The sequence below is a fragment of the Haliaeetus leucocephalus genome, unplaced genomic scaffold (assembly GCF_000737465.1).
Source record: "Haliaeetus leucocephalus isolate CR32 unplaced genomic scaffold, Haliaeetus_leucocephalus-4.0 Scaffold206, whole genome shotgun sequence".
In the NCBI taxonomy this organism is placed as follows: domain Eukaryota; kingdom Metazoa; phylum Chordata; class Aves; order Accipitriformes; family Accipitridae; genus Haliaeetus; species Haliaeetus leucocephalus.
In genome coordinates this window covers 7,053,746-7,072,546 of record NW_010972642.1, presented here as the reverse complement: position 1 = coordinate 7,072,546, position 18,801 = coordinate 7,053,746, and the positions used below count along the sequence as shown (strand labels likewise).

At 46.4% G+C, this 18,801-nt stretch overlaps 1 protein-coding gene across 4 annotated transcripts in view; it reads right to left on the bottom strand.

The window, feature by feature from the left end:
* Positions 1–18,801, bottom strand: part of WASH1 (WAS protein family homolog 1) — a 45,384-nt gene that overhangs the window by 2,416 nt on the left and 24,167 nt on the right. For all 4 annotated transcript variants that reach the window (XM_010566214.1, XM_010566216.1, XM_010566213.1 and 1 more), the window contains exons 3-7: positions 8,718–8,829; positions 7,894–8,040; positions 2,803–2,939; positions 1,730–1,865; positions 372–576 (exon numbers count right to left, since the gene is read on the bottom strand). In XM_010566214.1, the coding sequence (XP_010564516.1) occupies positions 372–576; positions 1,730–1,865; positions 2,803–2,939; positions 7,894–8,040; positions 8,718–8,829 (737 nt within the window). The remainder of the gene's footprint in view (positions 1–371; positions 577–1,729; positions 1,866–2,802; positions 2,940–7,893; positions 8,041–8,717; positions 8,830–18,801) is intronic.

The following is an 18,801-nucleotide window of genomic DNA, read 5'->3' as shown; positions in this document are numbered from 1 at the left end:
CCTGCGCAGCATCTCTTAACAGCAGGCAGGGCCAAGGCAGAGTTTGAGATTCCCCTACTCTGCCCTCCCCAGCTACATGCCACTAGGCCCGCCCAGCTTGCCCAGGGGCATCCCACCAGGCTGCCGGGAGTCCAGTCCTTGCATACTGCACTCCCTCCTCCCCAGCCATGGAGGGGTGGGGATGTGAGGGGCCTGGAGTCTGGCCAGTGCTTGAGCAGGGTGCAGCTTTGACTCAGGCCCAGGTGCAAGCCAGAGGTATCTCCAACATCCATCTTGAAGTCTCCACCAAGTGACTTTCTGCCTTGTCTCCACCTTCTAGCAATCCCTACCTTCCTCCTTCACAGGGTCCTGGGAGCAGGGATTGGAAATACCTGGTTGCAAAGGCTCCGCCGATTCAGTGTTGAAAGTGGGCAGCTCTGGAATAGCACTGCTAGGGGCAGATGGTGCGATGCCGGGGCCCAGATCAGCGCTGTACATGAGATCTGCAGCAATGCCAGGCAGGTCTGGCAGGTAGGACGGCACATCAATCTCAGGGACCTGGCCCAGATCTGGCACATAGAAGTAATTTTCAGCTACCTAAAGGAAACCCAAAACAAAAAGATAAGGCAGTGACTACGCACTTGCTTTCCCTTGCAGCAAGCAGGGGAACTGTAGGGAACATCCTGGGTGACAGTCAGAGCTGGACTTGTGTGCCTCAGTACAGTGGCCGCCCATCAGCTACCCCTGCAAATCTGTGCTCTTGTCCTGTAGCAGCTCCCCATGCTTGGAGGCTAACCCCTGCAGTCAAGGCTTGGAAAAGGCAGGCTGCAGGAGGAGGAAGAGGTGCAGGACTCTTCCTAGTTTCTTGCAAGTGGACACTACCCTCCCCTGAGGGTAGCCTTTTGCAGCCTACATAGGGCAGTCCCTTCTCCTCCAGAAGAGAATGGTGCCTGAACCACTTCTGAGATTTAAAATGCGGGAGAGCACAAATAGTTAGAGGTTTGGTTTTGTACTTAACACACAGGCAAAACAGTACCACAGGTGCACTGTGAATAAAGGGCTTTGTTTGCTACACACGCTGCTATCTCCTCTGGTACAACATGATGAGCAAATGGCTCCCAGGCTTCTTTCTCCAGCCCCAAAACACACATTCAACCACATGCCAGCAAAGCTCCAGGTATGGCCACTATGAGGTGCTGGGGATAAGGTGAGTTACATGTTGGGGCAGCTGGGTTGGTGCACTGCCTGCCCCACACCCACATAAAGCACAAACCCTTTCCTCATGCTGGCTGGTCCTTCTGTTTGCACCAGCAGACACCCCTTCCCAGCAGGAATGACGGGGCACAGGCCTCCTCCCATGTACCTTCCAGCCATGGCACCTCACCTTCACATTCCTCACAAGGCTCAGGAGTTAGCACAAGGGGGATTGTCAAGTGATGGAACCTCCAAAACCCTCTAGAGCCCTGAGGCCTAGCAGTAAGGTGAATCGATATTACATTGCTCTTCTCACACCACCCAGCAATGGCTTGAGCAGAGAGAAACACCTGCCAAGTTTGAGGGTTTTGTGTCATCCATCAAGGCCAAACCAGGACTTCAAGCTCAAAAATAGGCAAGGTCCTTCTGATAAGTGAGACACCCTGCAGCCCCATGAGGGCTCTGCCCTCTACTCTATACAGAATCCCTCTCCTCTCAGAATGCTGAGCACAATCCCCTGAAGGGGAAGCAGCTGCATCCCACAGCTGTATCTCACCTGTCGGTCCAGCTGTCCTCTTTCAGTGATGGAGAGAGGAGCATCAAAGAGCTTTTCTTCTGTCTCTGTTTCCAGAGCCACATGGGTCTTGGTCACTGCTCCAGCCAAAGGATCCAGGAAAACATATTTCTTGTACCTAAGGGTAGAGGACAGGTATTTCAGTGATGCCATCTTGAGAGCCAAGGTCAGAAGAAACAGCACACCCAAGAAGGCGTTGGAGGTGGAGACCTCCCAACTCATTCACACAGGTGGAACATGTTGGGCCTTTCAGTTTCCTTCTTCTAGCCCTATTTTCCTGTCTTTCCCCTCCACAACCAGGAGGCAATAAGCTCCCCACCCTTCCAGTGCAGCCTCCACATTCATCCTAAAGCAAAGCCCCACTGCACTGCCATCATTACCAAGCTCGTTCCCTCCCACCACCTGGCCTGAGACCATCCTACAACCTGCAGCAGGATACAAGTCTCTCCTGGTGACTTGTCACTCAAGGGGCAGGAGGAAAGATAAAGAGGGAAAATAACCGTGGCTCAGGGGAAGAAAGAAGAGATCCAACAGCTGAAAGCTCAAGAAGGGCTTAAAGAAGCTCTTCAGTATGGGAAGAAGGAAGAGGCATGAGGCAAAGCCCAGCTGGAAAGGGAACTGCAGTGAGAGGCAGTGGAGACATTAAAGCAGCAACAGTAGTAAAGTGTTGCTGTGAGGAACCATCAGGAGAAGAAGCAGAACCTAGGCAGGAACATGGGGCAGAGAAGGGCAGGAGTGACAGCAGCTCTCAAGACCAGAGAGAAATTATTACAGGGGTATGACAGGAAAAACTAAGTTGGGGAAGGGAAGTGCAAAGATGGGTTGAAAGCAGGTGAGTGGACGATCAGGTGCAGACAAAACAACTCCTTCCACCCAAGGGGAAGAAAGGGTTGCTAGCTAGAAGTCAGCAGAGAGGTACCAAGCCCTATCCTACCAGGAGCCTGGTGTGTAAGACCCCCAGGAAAGCAAGCAGTTACTGCTGCCCTGGGGCAGGGATAGCTCCTCTGAGGACAAGCAGCAGCAGATGAGCAGCACAGCACTGCTCCAGCTCTCACAGGTTCTCGGTGGTGTTGAAGAGCAGCAGGGAGCTGAGGGAGCTGATGTTCCTGGGGAGGCTGCCAAGGCCTTCTTCTGCATCATCCTGCTGGTGAATTTTAGTCCTCACGCACACAGGGAAGTACTTGAGCTTCTCCTGCAAGACAGATAACAGGTGGTAAGACACTAAAGCCACAGCTGCTGAGACAGCTCTCCCCAGCCACCACAACACACACTGCTGGATCCACTGCATGGGCTGGGAACCCTACTGCTCCCTCTCCACTTCCCTTTGAGCAAGGAAGTACACGGACAACATTGCAGCCCCACGCTCATGACAAATCTCAGCAGTTCAGACTCATGGCATGTGGTTTTGGTGCCATGGATGTGTCGTTTTGAACAGGTGTTGCTGTGGCAAGGATCCACCAAAATAAAACAACCACTCAGGCTCTATACCCAGAGGCAGGGATCAAGCACCACAGTCTAAAAGGCATTTGTTACAGTGTCTCCAACTACTAGACATTTTCATGCAGGAAGAGTCCCCCAAACATCTCTATTACCTCGCCTCTGCTGCCTTCAGTTGATGTTTTAAGAGATGCAATCCCACCAGTGGGGTACACAGGGAAGGCGAAGGAAAAAGTAGTTAGGAAAAACAGAGTGCCTGCACACTAGGCAAGAGATCAGGCAGAAGGAGTGCGCAGGGTGGAACGTGTGCCAGATGGTTTTGCAAAGCCTGAGGGATTTGCAGGAGTTTTCAACTCTAATGAACTGAAATCTCCTCTCTCTCGGTTCTAAAACTTCATGCATAATATATAGAGCTCCCTTTAGAAAAGGACTTATTACATCTGAACTGCTTGACTTTTATAGAGCGCAGGAATTGCCATCCCAGATCAGACCAGTGTTTCAGCTAGCATGACAGCGCCCGCTGCCACGTGCTCTGGGGGATGAAGCTCAGTGCCCACAGCACACTTTGCTGTAAAGGGAGGAAAGGCATCAGTTCCTGAATCCAGAGGCAGCCCAGGATGCACAAACCTCCACCCCAGACACCTTCCCACACCTTTCCTCAGCCCCTTCACAACTCCTGTTCTTTTTCACAAACTAGGACAAGCAGCAGCCTGGCAGTTAAGAGGTGGTAAGTGTTCATACCAGAAGAAACCAGAACACTAGCCCGAAATTTGTCAGGTTAAATAAGTGGCCACACTTGTGGTTTTCTTATGCCACCAGAAGATGACCACTTCAAATTCTGTCCACAGCTTCCTACTGCCTCACTACTTCCAGCATCCCTGCCCTATCCCATTCTCTGAGTCCTTCTTCCCTCCTTGTACTTGTATGGGGGAAATGGAGACCACTGTTGGTTCAGTTTTAAGACCACATCTCAGCGACATAAGCAGTTCCTGCTGATTGAAATTTCAGTCTTGAATTCAGTAGCCAGAAATCCTGGGAAATGGCTTAGTCACAGCTCAGTTAATCCACTAAGAGTTTGTGTGATGCTCTGAATCTATAAAAATGCTACGAGAAAAGACCTAGAAGGTTTTTATTTAGGTGTCGTCCCCCCCCCAAATAACACGTTCCAACTTGTGAAAAATACACTGAAATAAATATCTTGAATTTTTACAGAAGCAAGTAGGCAAAAATATATAAATTGTTATTTAGAGACTGTAGAAGCAGAGATTCAAAAATAAAGGTTCTTTTGATCATTAATATTCATTTCCCAATGTTTAATTTTTTAAGCATGAGGAAGTACTGACGTTTTTGCTAGAACTGTTCATATACACTTAGCCCTCAAGTCATTTTTTTTTTTTTAATTCTTTGTAGATTTCAATTAGCACTGGAAGACTGTGCGTCACTTTAAGGGCGTAGTGAGAAGCCAACCATTACCTACATTTACTTATAAGTCACATCTAAGGCAGTTATAAAAGCACTAAGCATGAGTATTACTCTGAAACGTGAGCCTCTACATAATCCTTTTAATTTAAATGCTACCGAAGTGCTAGTCTTATCCAAGTACCTAGAACTGTTTTGAAATTTAGAACAGCTACATACCATCAATAATATCCTACAACTATGAATTCCACAAGTTAACATGCCATTTAAAAATTAGTTTTCTTATATAGACATTAAGGCCTTAAGCCAAAAGTTTAGCAACCTTGACATACTGAAGTCATGGGGGGCACCTGAATATTCAAACACCCCAACCTGGGGTTTGGCACCTGGCAGGATCACACCCCAAGGACACTGCATTTCCAGGCATTTTTCTTCCTAAGAGCCTACAGTTAAAAATATATAAAGTCACCCTGGTTCTTAAGTTGAACTAAGCACACACTATTACGAAGGGAATTGGTGTGATACACCAGAAACCCCATTCCGCCCATGCCAATGGAGTGCTGAGGCCAGGTCGAAAAGCACTTGAAGATGAGCAAGTGCCAAAAACCTGGTTTACCCTCCCCATGACCATGATGGACTTCCAAGAGAGGCAGAATTCACAAGGACATGCCAAGTTACCGATATTTTTGAAGCCTAGCAAGGTTACTCCAGCAGTGGACTGTAACTTTTCCTTGGACATCTTCCCAACCCCAGGCAGACCATGTCTCCCACCTTGATTTCCAACCTCCTGAGAGGCATTTGCAGCACCCAGACACAGCTCCCACTGCAAAGGCAGTGCCCAGCGCCTGAGAAGCCCCACAGGGCTGCAGGCAACTCACTGTTGAACCCTGCCTAGCTGCCACCACAGCAACGCGCAAAGCAAGTGGCTTTCCAGGCTTACCACAAGGACCTTGTTTCTGGCACTCCTATCCATCAGTGCTTACCTTACCAATCTAAACAGTGCCCTCTCAACAGCTGAGTTTTCACTTGCTTAGGGTGTGGAGGGGGAAAGGAGAATTTCCCAGGAGGAAAGCATTTTTAAATAAACTGCAGAACCACACACGTTTCCAGCTCAGCTGCTTTTCCCCCAGAGCACAAACCGTAAATGCTGAGCACAGGCTGCCACCACCTACCCTCAAACTGACACAAGCAGAGCTTGCTTTCTTGGTGGGGCATGTGCGTGCGTGCGTGAGCGAAGTTAGCAAAGGCCACTGCAACTGCTCCCAGCAAAGAGGCCCTCATTAGAACTGAAAACAGGCAGCGAGCCTCTGCTGAAAGCCCTGAATAATTGAGGAGGGCATAAATGCAAACATTAGACTTCCCTCTGTCACATTTCATTACTGCAAGGCACATCAGGCTCCGTGCTCAGCTATGGTCGAGAAGGGCCTGTCCCCCTGGAACATGGTCAGAGCTCGGCCGCACCAAGCCCCACTCAACACACCAGCTGCTCCTGGCACAGTCCCCTCCATCGTTCATCGGCTGACAGCCGCTTGTCAGGACAGCAGCGCCCCACAGAAGAGCTGCAGGAGCTAGTGTGTGTGAGCTTGGCAAGAGTAACAAGACTGCTGCATGGGGCAGGGTCAGCAAAGCCAGAGAAAGATCAACAACCCCAAAGGAGGATTGAAAGATGGGTCACAGGAGGGGAGGAACAAATACAAACACCCCCCAGGGCCTGCAACAAAGTCCCTGTGGAAATGGCAGCCTTGGTCACGAAGGGCAGAACATGGCAATGGTACTGAGACTGCCTGGGACAGGGAAGAGGTAGCATCACAGGCAGATGGCAGGCGCTGTGGGGAAGGGCATGCAGAACTTACTGGAGCCAGTGGGCCAGTCGATGGGCACACCGTTTGCTCTTTGCGGGACACTGCTTTTTACCAGCTGAAGCTCTTCTCAATCCCCTCCCTGTGCAAGGGGCTGTACATTGGCACCAGCCCTTCAGGGTGGGAGAGAATCTCCCCTGCCTACTCACTGCCTACCTCTGCTTGCCCCACATGCTCTGATGGGATGGGGTCACCAGCCAAATAGCACAACCATAATCAGCCTCCTGCGGCAGGCTGGCAGCTCTGCCCCACGCTGCTGCCAGGGCTTGAAGGAAGCAGAAACCATGCTCGAGTTTCCCAGCTCCATTCAGCCAGCAACCCTGCTTCCTTCACTGTGTGAGGTCTCAACTCCATTAAAACTCAGTAAAGTTTAGCATGATGAATTATTCAGTGGTAGCTTTATTTTTGGGCCAAGGCACACAAGGATGAGGAAGTCTCTTCAGGGTTCACGAGCAGGGAACTTGTCAGGCTGATCCCTAACCTGCCAGGATGAGCACATTTACTACTCCTTGCACAGTACATACACAGCAACTTTCAGACTTCAGGCACAGCAACTCTTACTCCCCTCCTTCCAACCCAGGAGTGTTGACCCAAATAGCTGGAAAATCCTTTGGTAGCATTTCCTGCCAAACCCACCACTTCTCAGACCTCCTTAAGAAGCCCCTCTCAGCCACTCAGTCCACAGGCTAAAAGGGAACTCAATACTTCAGGACCTCCTTCAACACCACCAGCTGCAGGCATCTGTGCTATGGGCACACCTGGAAGCCCCAGCTGTGCTGGGTACTGAGAGATTCAGCCCCTCTGAAGGGCTTGCAACCTACAATAGCTGAACACAAGGCAAAGGAGAAGCAAAGCACAAACAAAAGATGTAAAGAAGCAAAATCATCTTCCCCGCTAAGATGTAAAACTTAGCTGGGAACCAGGGAGGGACAATACCCATGTGCAATGCTTCCCTGGGACAGAAAAATACTCTAATGACTCCTTTTTCTCCTGACACATTCACAAGCACCTTTACCTTTCCCTTCTCACCATTGCTTATATTGGAGCGTTCAGAAACTATTTTTCAAACAATTATGACCCTGATCTCGCTATGCACAGCCAAAGGCTTAAGCCCAGCCAGCAGCATCCACCAGCACTGCTGCAGGAAACGGTGGTGTTTCAGAAAAAGGAACTGCTCCGGAGAGTTGGCAGCTGACAGCCACCCAGAGCACTCAACCACCCAGCCAAGGGCTTGTACTGACATGGCCCTCTCAAAGTGGCAGCTCAGAAAGCTTCCCAGCCTGACCTCACAGACCCCTACCAACAGGCCAAGCTGAAAAGATGTTCTGCTCCCACCTGTATCTTAAAGCCCTGGTCTCCTTCATCAGAGACAAACAAGCAAAGAGAAGCTGGGAGGCTGTTAATCTCAAGGTCTGTTCTCCTCCTCCTTACCTGCAGAGCCTTCTCATCCAGCATTCGGTGTTTGCTCTGAATCTTGTGTCTTGGCCACTTCTGTTTAGCTGGGTCTTCTGCACCAGCAAAAATTGAACTGTACTCCTGCAGCCGTTCAGGGGCTGGATACTTGGCACTGGAAAATACCTGTGGAGAAACAAGGAGGGACTGAAAAATCCCAACTAGGCAATCCTACAATACAGAAACATGTGGAGTAAGCACACAATCTGTGCTGCCAGTGGGAATGGACAGCCTCGGAGTCAACAGGCTCCTAAGGGCTATCTGCACAGAGCCAAACACACATGGGCTGTCACTTCTGAAACTGGAAGTGCCAGAGCTTCTCTGTCTATATAAGTACTAGGAGATCATTGGCAAAAAGGCTTCCACTGGCAGGAAGGGAGTTGGAAATACTGTATAAAATGGAGCAGGAATGGGGAAAGAAGGATTTTCACCAGTTTTACATGGCTCTTTGGGATTAAGATGCACTGAAGGGAAGGCTCTCTAACAGCAGCTTTCATTCAAACAGCCAAAGTGTCTATGAGCCTGAAATGCAAGGGTGTTGGGCTTAGCTCAGCACATGCCTTTTCTCTTTCTCAGGAAGCAACCTATATAGGCCTCATAAGGTCTGGCGCTCTGTGGCTCATGTGTCTAAAAATCATCAGTTGGTTGAGTCAGGAATGGGATTCTCATCACAACCCTACTCAGCAGCAAAGCATGGAGAGGTGAGCAGGCAGCAGCCGCCAAGCACTCCAGAGTACATCAGGAGTAAAGAGAGAAGGTGGAAGGAAGAAGGGAGGCCATGCAGCCTTCACTGAAGTCACTACCTTAATAGCCTTCTTGCTGCCCTTTATCTTCTCAATCTTCGCTTGGGCAAGTGTGACTCTCTCACCAATTGCCTGAAGCTGTGCCCGGCTGGCCTCCACCCGCTGAGAGATCCTAGAAGGCAAGCACCTTTCTTAAGATGAAGAATCCAGAGCCAGAGATTTTTTGGCAAGAGCCGGTATCCAGGCCCTCAGGGAAGAATGTGAATCTCGGTGGACTGGATTCCTTTGTAAGGCAAAATAGTGCTGGCTGAGATATGCTTGTCTTGGTCCCATTGAGAGCTTTATGTACTCTGACATGGTAGGTCTATTCCGTGACTCACAGCACAATGTTCCTACGGTATTTTAAGGCACAGCACAGAAAGATGGAGAACTGCAGCTTCTTTGCGACACCAGACTGCCACAAGCCTTACACCTCTCTGCAGGTACTGCTGACGAGAAAGCCACAGCCAGTTATCAACTGCCAACATATTTTTAATATAAATTACTTGCTAAAAATGAAAGGCAACACATGCTAATGAGCAGAGTTCAGGACTCACAAAGATCATCCTGTCCTCTAGCATACCAGCAGTTTGTTGCACTTCTTCCATGTTACTTCACAGCTTTGTGATTTGGTTTCCACATCAGTTAAACAACATTAGGTCCTCATTTGGAGCAATAAAGCAGGCTAACTTGCATAATTTTTGCATAACTAGATCAGCAACAAAATGCTTTGGGACTGAGGTGAAAAGCATTCTTTGGCAGCAGGGGATAGTGGTCACTGGTTAAGTACCTCTGTGTTCACCACATGGACATACTCCTTTCCCACAAAGCTTATAGCAGACACCTTACAGCCAGGGGCATGACAAATTGCTAGCATGTTGTGCACAGTTGCTACCATGCTGCAGGAACTGTCACGCACGTTCAACTAGAGCCTAGGAGAGACATCGGGACCAGGCATCAGCTACAGGTAACTATGGAGTCACCTTCTCAGAAGAGACCTTCCTTCCCCACGCACAACTATCAGGATCTCCCTAGCTTCAAGCTCAAAAGCTGAAAATTGTTCTGAATCTTCACCCCTCTAATGAAACCAGCAAAGAGTATTTTTATGGCTATACAACCCATTAGGAGAGATAGCACTCCACTTCAGCAATCTTTTGTAGCAATGAGTTCCAATCGGATTATTTTGTGCCTGTAAAAATCAAACTCAAGTATTGTCCTTAAATTTCACCAAAATCCCTCTTTGCTTTTGAGTAGAGAGCTCCCATGTTTTTTTCCACTGTCTTTATAATTCCTTTTAGCAACAAACTTGACATCAGCAGTGATCCATGATTCCCGTTTTCAAACTGTACCAAACCCGTCTTTTCAAGTATTTTCACTCTGTGCAGCACATTCCCTATTACAGTACAGAAACGGACTCCACTAAAGCCCCCCCCATTGTAGGTAGTGAAAAAACAGCAAGTACAAGCAGCCTGTTCACCTTGTATCATTCTGAAAGACCCCCAGTTCTTCTTTCTCTAAACAGCTTTAAGTGTTTCTGTTTGTTCATAACCGTGCTCCCCTCTTTCTAGAGGCATGAAAATTCTTCCTTATGCATATGGCAGGAGAGCACACAGCCTGTTTCTACTTTATTCTTTTTGGAGTGGGAGATGAGAAAAACTGAACCTCATGAGATTCTCCTTCTCAGAATTATTCTCCATTTCCCCATCCTTTTATTTTAAACACAGCCTAACAGCTTGTATTTTGTACCAACACTACGTACAAATCTGTTCATGATTTCCTTCCCACACCCTCTCTCTGTCTCAGTGGAGTAAGACCACATCAGTTATACACTTGATAAGTTCTCAGAGTGGTTTCTGTTGTTCCTTTCAGTGTGCATTTCCTAGCACCTGTCTGCAGCAAATTTCATATGTCATAGGGCTGTCCCATTGCCTTGTTTTGTTAAAGTGTGAGATGCCTCTGAAGGACCTATGTCTTCCCTAACTGTTCTCCCCAGCAAATTTTCCCACCTCACAGTTCACCTCTTTTCTAGATGTTTTGCAATTGTATTGATTTACACTATTTCCAGTACTGCTCCTGGGGGCATCTGACTATTTTTACTTCCTTCAAAGCTGAAAAAATTGGTCTATTTCTGCTTTGCAGCTCTCTCTCAAATCAATGATGCAATTTTCCCTCTCACCTGTGAGTAGACCCCTCTCCTAGAAGAACTCAACAAAGCCTTCCTGAAGCTCCAGATAAAAGCAAGGTATCAATTGTCTTTTAGCCAGTACCCTGCTGACTCCCAGATGCAATTCTCAGGGGCTGACAAGGCACATGTTTCTCTCCCAGAAGAAGGTGTTAAGCAAATAGTTATGCAAACTCAGGCCTGGAAACCAGCAACTGTTCTCCTCCCTTCTGCTCCATGAATGTGAGTGGGTCAAACGAGGCAGTCAAACGCTTCCCTCACTCCCTTTTCCTGCCCCATGTTATCCCCAATGCTTCACCAGGTATCAACCTCTTCCCCCCCTTCCCACACTCACTCTTTTGCTAGCTGTGAAGAAGCGAAGGAGTTTTTGAGGAATCCAAGTTATCCTTACCTTTCAGCCTTAACCACTTCCACATTTAACATTCAACCTCCAGGATACCCAGTTTAGGAGAGGAATGGTGCCACAATTCCCTTTATGCCCCCACCAAACACAGCCAGTGCATTGGCTATTACAAAGTGCTTGGTGAGAGGGTACTAATGCTTCCCATAGCGCATGGACAGTGTCAGGGAAAGCACCTCCCAGCCCACAGCGCTGCATACATATTTCTCATTTAAAGTTCGCTGGAACCTCTCTTAAAAAGGAAGCATCCCCAAAACCAGAACATGACTGGCAATTACTGTGCCCTAGCTAGTACCCACAGTAATGGTGCATCCAGAAGGGAAAGAGCTTCATCTTTGGTGGAAGCTTCATCCATCCCTACTGCCCACCAAATGAAACCGAGAGTGATTACATTCACCCATAAAAGGACAGTATCAGGCAGACAGCCCGCTCTCAGCACAAGCTGGGGAAGTTGCCCAGTGCCAGCTCAGGTGTTTCAAACCATGATGGCTCTTCTCTGAGGCACCCTGTACTTTCTCCTGTGATCTCCTACTCTAGGATTTGACAGGCCAAATCCCACTGACCTTAGGAGATGAGCCAAAAACCTTCACCTGAGGTGGTACAGATGCAGGCCCACAACACAGAAGGAATACACACCAGTCTACAGAATTAATTTATTTGTTGCTGAGCAAGACAACTATGAAAAAAATTATTAAACCCCCTCAATCCAACTAATCCAAATTCCATCACATGTACAGGCTCTGAAAAGTGCATGACTGTTATGCATGTACTGTTCAAGATACAGTTGCATGTGTTAGTTAAAAGAGACAAAATACCATACTGATACTGAAAAAAAATACATGGAAAACTCCCCCCCACCTTCACGTTCAAGTGTCCTCCAGCAACTTTAGTATTTCTACTACTGTGGAAACCGAACTTACTCCAAGGAGTCAACCTGGTCTTTGTAAAGAAAGGAAACAGGAAGGGATGAAAGAGGGCTGTTGCCAAGGATTTCAGGGGCAAAGTGTTTGAAGCAAGGTGGCATTCAGACCTCAACCTCCATTTAGGGAGGAGTGTGTTACTGAGTGGCATTAGTTTGAAAGGGAATTGCAATCAGGACAGGAGGGGTAAGTGTTAATAAAATGGCCCATTACTGCCCCGCAGAACCCGGTGCTCAGACAGCCAAAAACTCCATCAGCATCTGAATCTACCCCATGCCTATCTTATTAGTTATTGCTGTGTTATTTTGCTCCCGGTGCTCTTTTCTGCTTGACAAACCCCTTTAGTTAGACTCAATGTGACTTCGGAGTTGCAAAGAAGCAGGAGGCGCATAGCAACAACCCCCCCCTTTTGGGCAGGATGCATGCTTTGGGACAAGTGAAAAGGGGGCCTGCAGAAGAAAGGAGAATATATCACCTGCCTTCAAATCCTGGGCATAGAGCCAACCCAACCTTCCCCTCCCAATGCTTTTCTTTGGGGAAGTAATGCATGTGGCAGATTAAATCTATCTAGTAGATTATCTCTTAATCCATACAGACTTTTACTTTTGATCTAAGCAGATACTAAAGCTAATCTTTCAGCTGCTTTGATTCAAGCTTTCACATTCTCTTGTCACTCTGAAATATTGTTGCAGTCAAGCCCCCTGTGCCTCACCCCCAACTTGGATCTCATTTCTCCTTTCTCCTAAAGCCCTCATCCTGCTGCCTTGAGCTCCTCTCCATTTTAGAGGCAACTGCCTCCAACACCCACAGCAGGTCCCTGGAATACTTCCTCCCACCTCACTGCCTCCCTTGCTGGCCCCATATCCTCTGTCCCATCTGCAGCCAGAGCAGATCACTTCCTTTTATTTCCTTATAACTCCACTGATAAATCTCACATTCAGGCGGCTACTGAAAAACCTCCTTTGCTGCATCTGTCTTCTCATGGGGGGAAAATTACTGTTCTCTTACTCCCATAGGAAAAAGATTTGAGGCATTAGGAATCTTGCATCCAGGACGCTGGACACCGCCTGTCAGTTATCAGCACTGGCAATAATACTATATTTCTATGAGGGTCTCCAAGCACTCCACAGTGCCAAAAAAGAATTGTGATTTTTATCATCTATATTTGATCGGGATCAGAAAAAAAACCAAACCCAAACTTAAAATCAGAGCAGGTTTAAAGATAGGCTAACAGATTCCCAGAAAGATGGCTGAGCAATACAGAATTCCACTGGAAGGAAGCATCACAGCAGCAGGAGACCCTCTGCTGTCTATATTGAGCATACACATCACCCAAAAGTGACAGAGATGACAAAACTTGGGAAGTGGGAGAGAAAAGACACAAGCTCCACACCAAGGTGAACAAGAAAGGCAAGGCAGCAGAGGCTGAGAGCAAACCTCTCTAGAATACCAAAGAACTTCAATTTCATGTCTGAAGTACAAAAGTAAGCGATCAACCAAGGAGAAAGAACATTACAGAGTAGAATGAGAAATGAAGTTGCACAGGAGGATAAGGCAGCTGAAGTATTAAATGACTTTTTCCTTAAATGAGGACTCTACACATCACAGCAAATCAGGCTTCTGGTCTCCTCCCAGCCCAAGCCCCAGCCCTGAGAGATAGCAGGGGGATGCTCAGCATTGCTGTTCTAAACTTCAGGGTACATATGGTAAATTTGTTCTATAAAACCTTGGCCTTTTGCCTAAAAGTCAAGCTGCTTTTTTTTCAACAAAGTGTGCTTTTATTAAATTCCTCCCTTACTGCAGAAGGCGTGAATCAGAAGGGACAGAGTTTATGGTTCTTGTATTTTATTACATCCCCAGACTCTCCAAGTGGCTGATGCTGGAGCAGGGTAACAAGGGAAGATAACGGTGCTGGCTGCCATTCATCCTTCCACAGCACCAGTGCCAAAACTGGCATGATACCACTACTGATGAATGAGGTACCACTAAACCTCTAGGACAAGTTTCAGTGGGTTTCCAAAAGTAAGAGAACCACTGGTGACGTGAGGAGACACTACCTCCTAGGGGAGGGGAGACATCATCCCATGATGAAAGCAGCAGAAGAGGGGGGTGCTGAGGGAGCTAAACATCCACCTTTCTTCTCAGGCTGCTGAGCCCCCTCCTCATCTACTTCTTTCCTGGGACCCAGAAGTACATCACTGTTCTCTTCTACTTGTATGTTGTGGAGAAGAAGAAAATGTCAAACTTGAAAAAGTTTTAATTTGTCCAAGAATCTTCTTGGAAAAAGGCCACAGGCTTTTATGGCTCCTCAGACTGCCAAAGTGATGGGGAAACATCAATGCATCGCCCCCGGTACCCATAACTCAGGTCTTTGATGCACAATCCACTAGACTGAAGCAGGCCTAGAGAGCTAGGCTAGAATATCTAAGCGTGTTCTGGCTGGCTAAAAAAGGATAATGTTTTAGGAGGCACTAGAGTGTGCTTTACAAACAGCCTGATTGCATATAGATGCTCCTACACACTGCAGCGGGCCAGCTCAGAGCTCATGCAGCAATGACCAGCACAGTCAGAAACAGACTGTGAGAAGCCTGACTCCCACTCTCCCCACTCCCACGCAGTGCCTCTGCCCCAGCAGCTGGCAACATTGCAGGATCGAGGTGGAGAGAGAGCAAAGGAAAGGCTGCTAAAACATTTACAGTTTACAGCAATCCAGGGAAGCATTCAAAGCCAGCTCACCTCAGAAGTTTGAAAGGCAAAAAAGCAAAATGCATGCTTTTATAAAAAGTCAAATACATTCAACCACTCAATGAAAGATCAACTTGTTTGCTTTCTGCTCTTCTGTCTCCATATTTAAGCAGTTTTAAAAGTCTTACTTCACATCTGAGTAAGTGTAATCAGAAACTGTCATCATACACCATCTCTGACAAAGAAATCCCAAGTGAGATAGTGTAATCAACGTTCCTTCCTCCATTAAGGGTTTGTATATTATACTAATTAATGTTTATCACACTTTGATTGCTCCTTGAGCCTGATTTGCAGGTGTTTCACCATTTACATGTTGCCTCGCTCCTGTGATGCCGAATGGCTTTGCAGATTGGAGAGTGATCAAGGTTGCCAGTGGCATACATCACTCTCCACAGGTCATATTCTCACACAAAAATAATTTCGTTTTGATTTTTAATCTCTCATTTCACAAGGTGTTCCTGCTTAATCCTGTGAATTAAGTTTATGTAAAACTAGAAACTTAGAATTTTGACCTATCATCACAGCACCCACCTCCCTCTTCCCCTGCAACTTGTTCTCCTCCCCAGAAAAGCAGCTTTTCTTTTTTCTGTTCCTTTTTTTTAAAAAAAGAAGGTCACAGAAGTTCTTCGTTAACCTTCCAACCTTTTTACTTGCCTCCCACCACTGACTGATCTGAAAGCAGACATGCTTTCTTTTTTTAGAAGAAATATATACTAAGTAGAAAGTCTGTGTTTGCAAATAAATTACACAATTAGTTCTTCTATTTAAACTATATAGGCTACTTTTAGTCAAACTACTTCTCCATTAATAGTGTTAAGACATATAAACACAACAGGTTCTACCAACACAGTGACAACTTTTGGGCAGAATGCTCTAAAAGAAGTAATGGGAAAAAACCTGTTTCTTCTAACAGTACTGCTGGAGTTTCATAGGTGACCTTTTGAGTTCCTCTACTGGCAGTGTGGGGGCAGATACTGAACAGCACCATGGAACTGCTTCCCAGAGCAGTAGCCACAGGAATAGTCCTGAGATATTAGGCAGCAGATGGTCTAAGTATAGAATCATAGAATGATTTGGGTTGGAAGGGACCTTTAAAGGTCATCTAGTCCACCCCCCCCCCAATGAGCAGGGACATCTCCAACTAGATCAGGTTGCTCAGACCCCCATCCAAACTGGCCTTGAATGCTTTCAGGGATGGGACATCTACCACCTCTCTGGGCAACCTGTTCCAGTGTTTCACCACCCTCATCATAAAAAATTTCTTCCTTTTATCTACTCTAAATCTACCCTCTTTTAGTTGAAAACCATTACCCCTTGCTCTATCGCAACAGGCACTACTAAAAAGTTTGTCCCCATCTTTCTAATAAGCCCCCTTTAAGTACTAGAAGGCCACTATAAGGTCTCCCCAGAGCTTTCTCTTCTCCAGGCTGAACAACCTCAGCTCTCTCAGCCTTTCTACACAGGAAAGGTATTGTAGTAACTGGTACTAGTACTGTAACTAGTAAAAGTTACTAGTTAAGTACTAGTAACTGGTTTGTTATCTATATAGTCTTCACTCATCCTTGCAAAATTCTCACAGGTATTTATTCACTGAAGCTCAATCTTTTGTAGTAATAGCCTTAAGTGGTTTGTTTTGGTTTGGTTTTGGGGTTTTTTTTTCTTTCTTTTTAAATCACTTCTGAAAGGAAGGCTAATCCTGTTTGGACAGAATTTTATGACACTGTCAGAAGTAAATGGTGTTTCCATGTTGCTTGAAGTATGGATCTTATTTGGCAGATAGCTTAAGAAGGTGTTTTGGCACCTTGTAACCTTAAATTAATCAACTGTTTACACAAACATTAGATTTCTCTTTCTCCCATCAAAGCTCCTTTCTTAGGATAGCCGAAGACCTTCCTCCCTGTCCCCATTGAACAGAAAATGTGTATCACCACACAGAGCCACAGGAAACATAAGCAGCACAGAAATGCCCATGTGATCCTGTGGTGAACTGTATCTGGGGGTAGGGAGAGCTAACGCCTTTAAAAAGGTCTCAGATTCCTCTGGATCACTAAGTGTGGAAGAAGGTCCTTCCCAGCCTTTATTTGGGCACCATGTCTCATTCTACACAAACAATGCTTCTGTTACACAACTCAATCTTAATCAACACTACATTCTACATTTCTTATCAGCAGTCACAGGAGACAGATCAGCCTGGATTTAAACATCTGATCTGTGCCTTCTCCCAGGTGGAGTTGCAAGAGAAATGCATAAGCCACCAGCCAAAACTGGTATTTCTTCTGACCTTCACCTCAAGGTAGCAACAGCAGGAGACTAGCCCTGACAAGTCCACAGCAGCCTCCCCAACTGTTTTAGCCTGTGCCTCACCTGAGCCAAAGATGCCTTGCTCCATCGCCATGATAATGTGGGAAGGAAGAGGGACGTTTGCAGAGCCTTCCTCCCCACTGGTAAGGCAGTCCACATCAACTCAACATTGCAGAACAAGAGGACAGCCTGGTTTATAGCAGAAGATCAGGAAGTTCCTCTTTATTCCTAGCTTTCCCCCATACCTTCCAAGTGGTTTTAAATCAGTTTTCTTGACCAAGGTAAGTAGCACCCAGTTGCACATGTGTGATAAGAACTGATTTAGTGAACATCCCTAAAGGTTCTACTGTGGGGCTTGCCCTAATGTAAGGCTGAACGTACCAGGTAAGCTGAGCCCCTGTTCATTCATTGGGATGGAGTCTTTTTATACCAACATGGCACATAGTACAAATGCTGCTCCTGTTCTCTTTATCTCCACTACCAAAACAAGCCATTGTCACCAAGAATGCTGATCAAAAAACACCGGTCTCCACAGCAGGAAATTATTCTGTGTGATGGAAGTTCAAACTCTTATTATTCTCCGAGAAAAGCATTGCTTTTCTTTGCATTTAATCAAATATCAGTAGAACTTCATAGCTTTTCACCCAAAGATCTCAAAGCAATTTCCGAGTGTTAATTAAGTCTCAGTTGCTTATGAAACCAAGAGTGGAACCATTTGTCCCCCATGATGAAGTAAATCTGGGGAAATTCAGGGTATGGTCCCAGCTGACCAGATTTTCAGCCTGTCATTCACTAATTTGAACAATTTTTGCTTTAGTTCACACGAGTTAACACATACATTTCAGTAGTTGTTTAATTTTCAGTTTTACTGAGTTTAAGACCGCCTGTGCAAGTACTTCTACACTCTTTAGTGCCTCCTCATTGCCAAATCCGTCCCACTGCTGCTCTCTAGAATAAACTACAGTCGGCAAGCACTGATGCAAAACACTGACCATTCTCTCCAACACCATATTTTTCTCTGGATCCAAAAGATACCATTTCCCCACATTTAAGGCACAAGTTGGAAGGTAAAGGTTTTTGTACTGACTTTAAGTTTTCCCTATTTCCCAGTAGCTGATGGTAATCACACAGAATTTGACTTGCGCACCCCAAGTTTAACCCTTCAGTCCCCTTTTCAGTAACAGATACTTAAGAGCTATCTTTTACAAGCTAGTATTCACACTACAGTGACTAACTAAAATCAGTCTCTATAAAAACCACTATCCTGCACAACTGGACTTGCATATTCAGGAGAAGGAAAGCCTAGCCAAGAAGAATTACTTGCAACCATAAAGCAGTTTGTTTCATCAGCTGTGAAACCCTCAAAGATGACTGCACTTCATCTCTCCTTCTTGTAACTCTTAGCTCCTTTCTGATTTCCACAACACAATATCAGTCTGCCTCTGTGGTCTTTCCTCACTTTGTCCTGACCTATTGAGGCTGTCATCAGATACTTGGTAAATGACCTAACTAGCTTTTGAAGGATGACTTGGAGTACCCAGGTCATTTTGTTTTGCT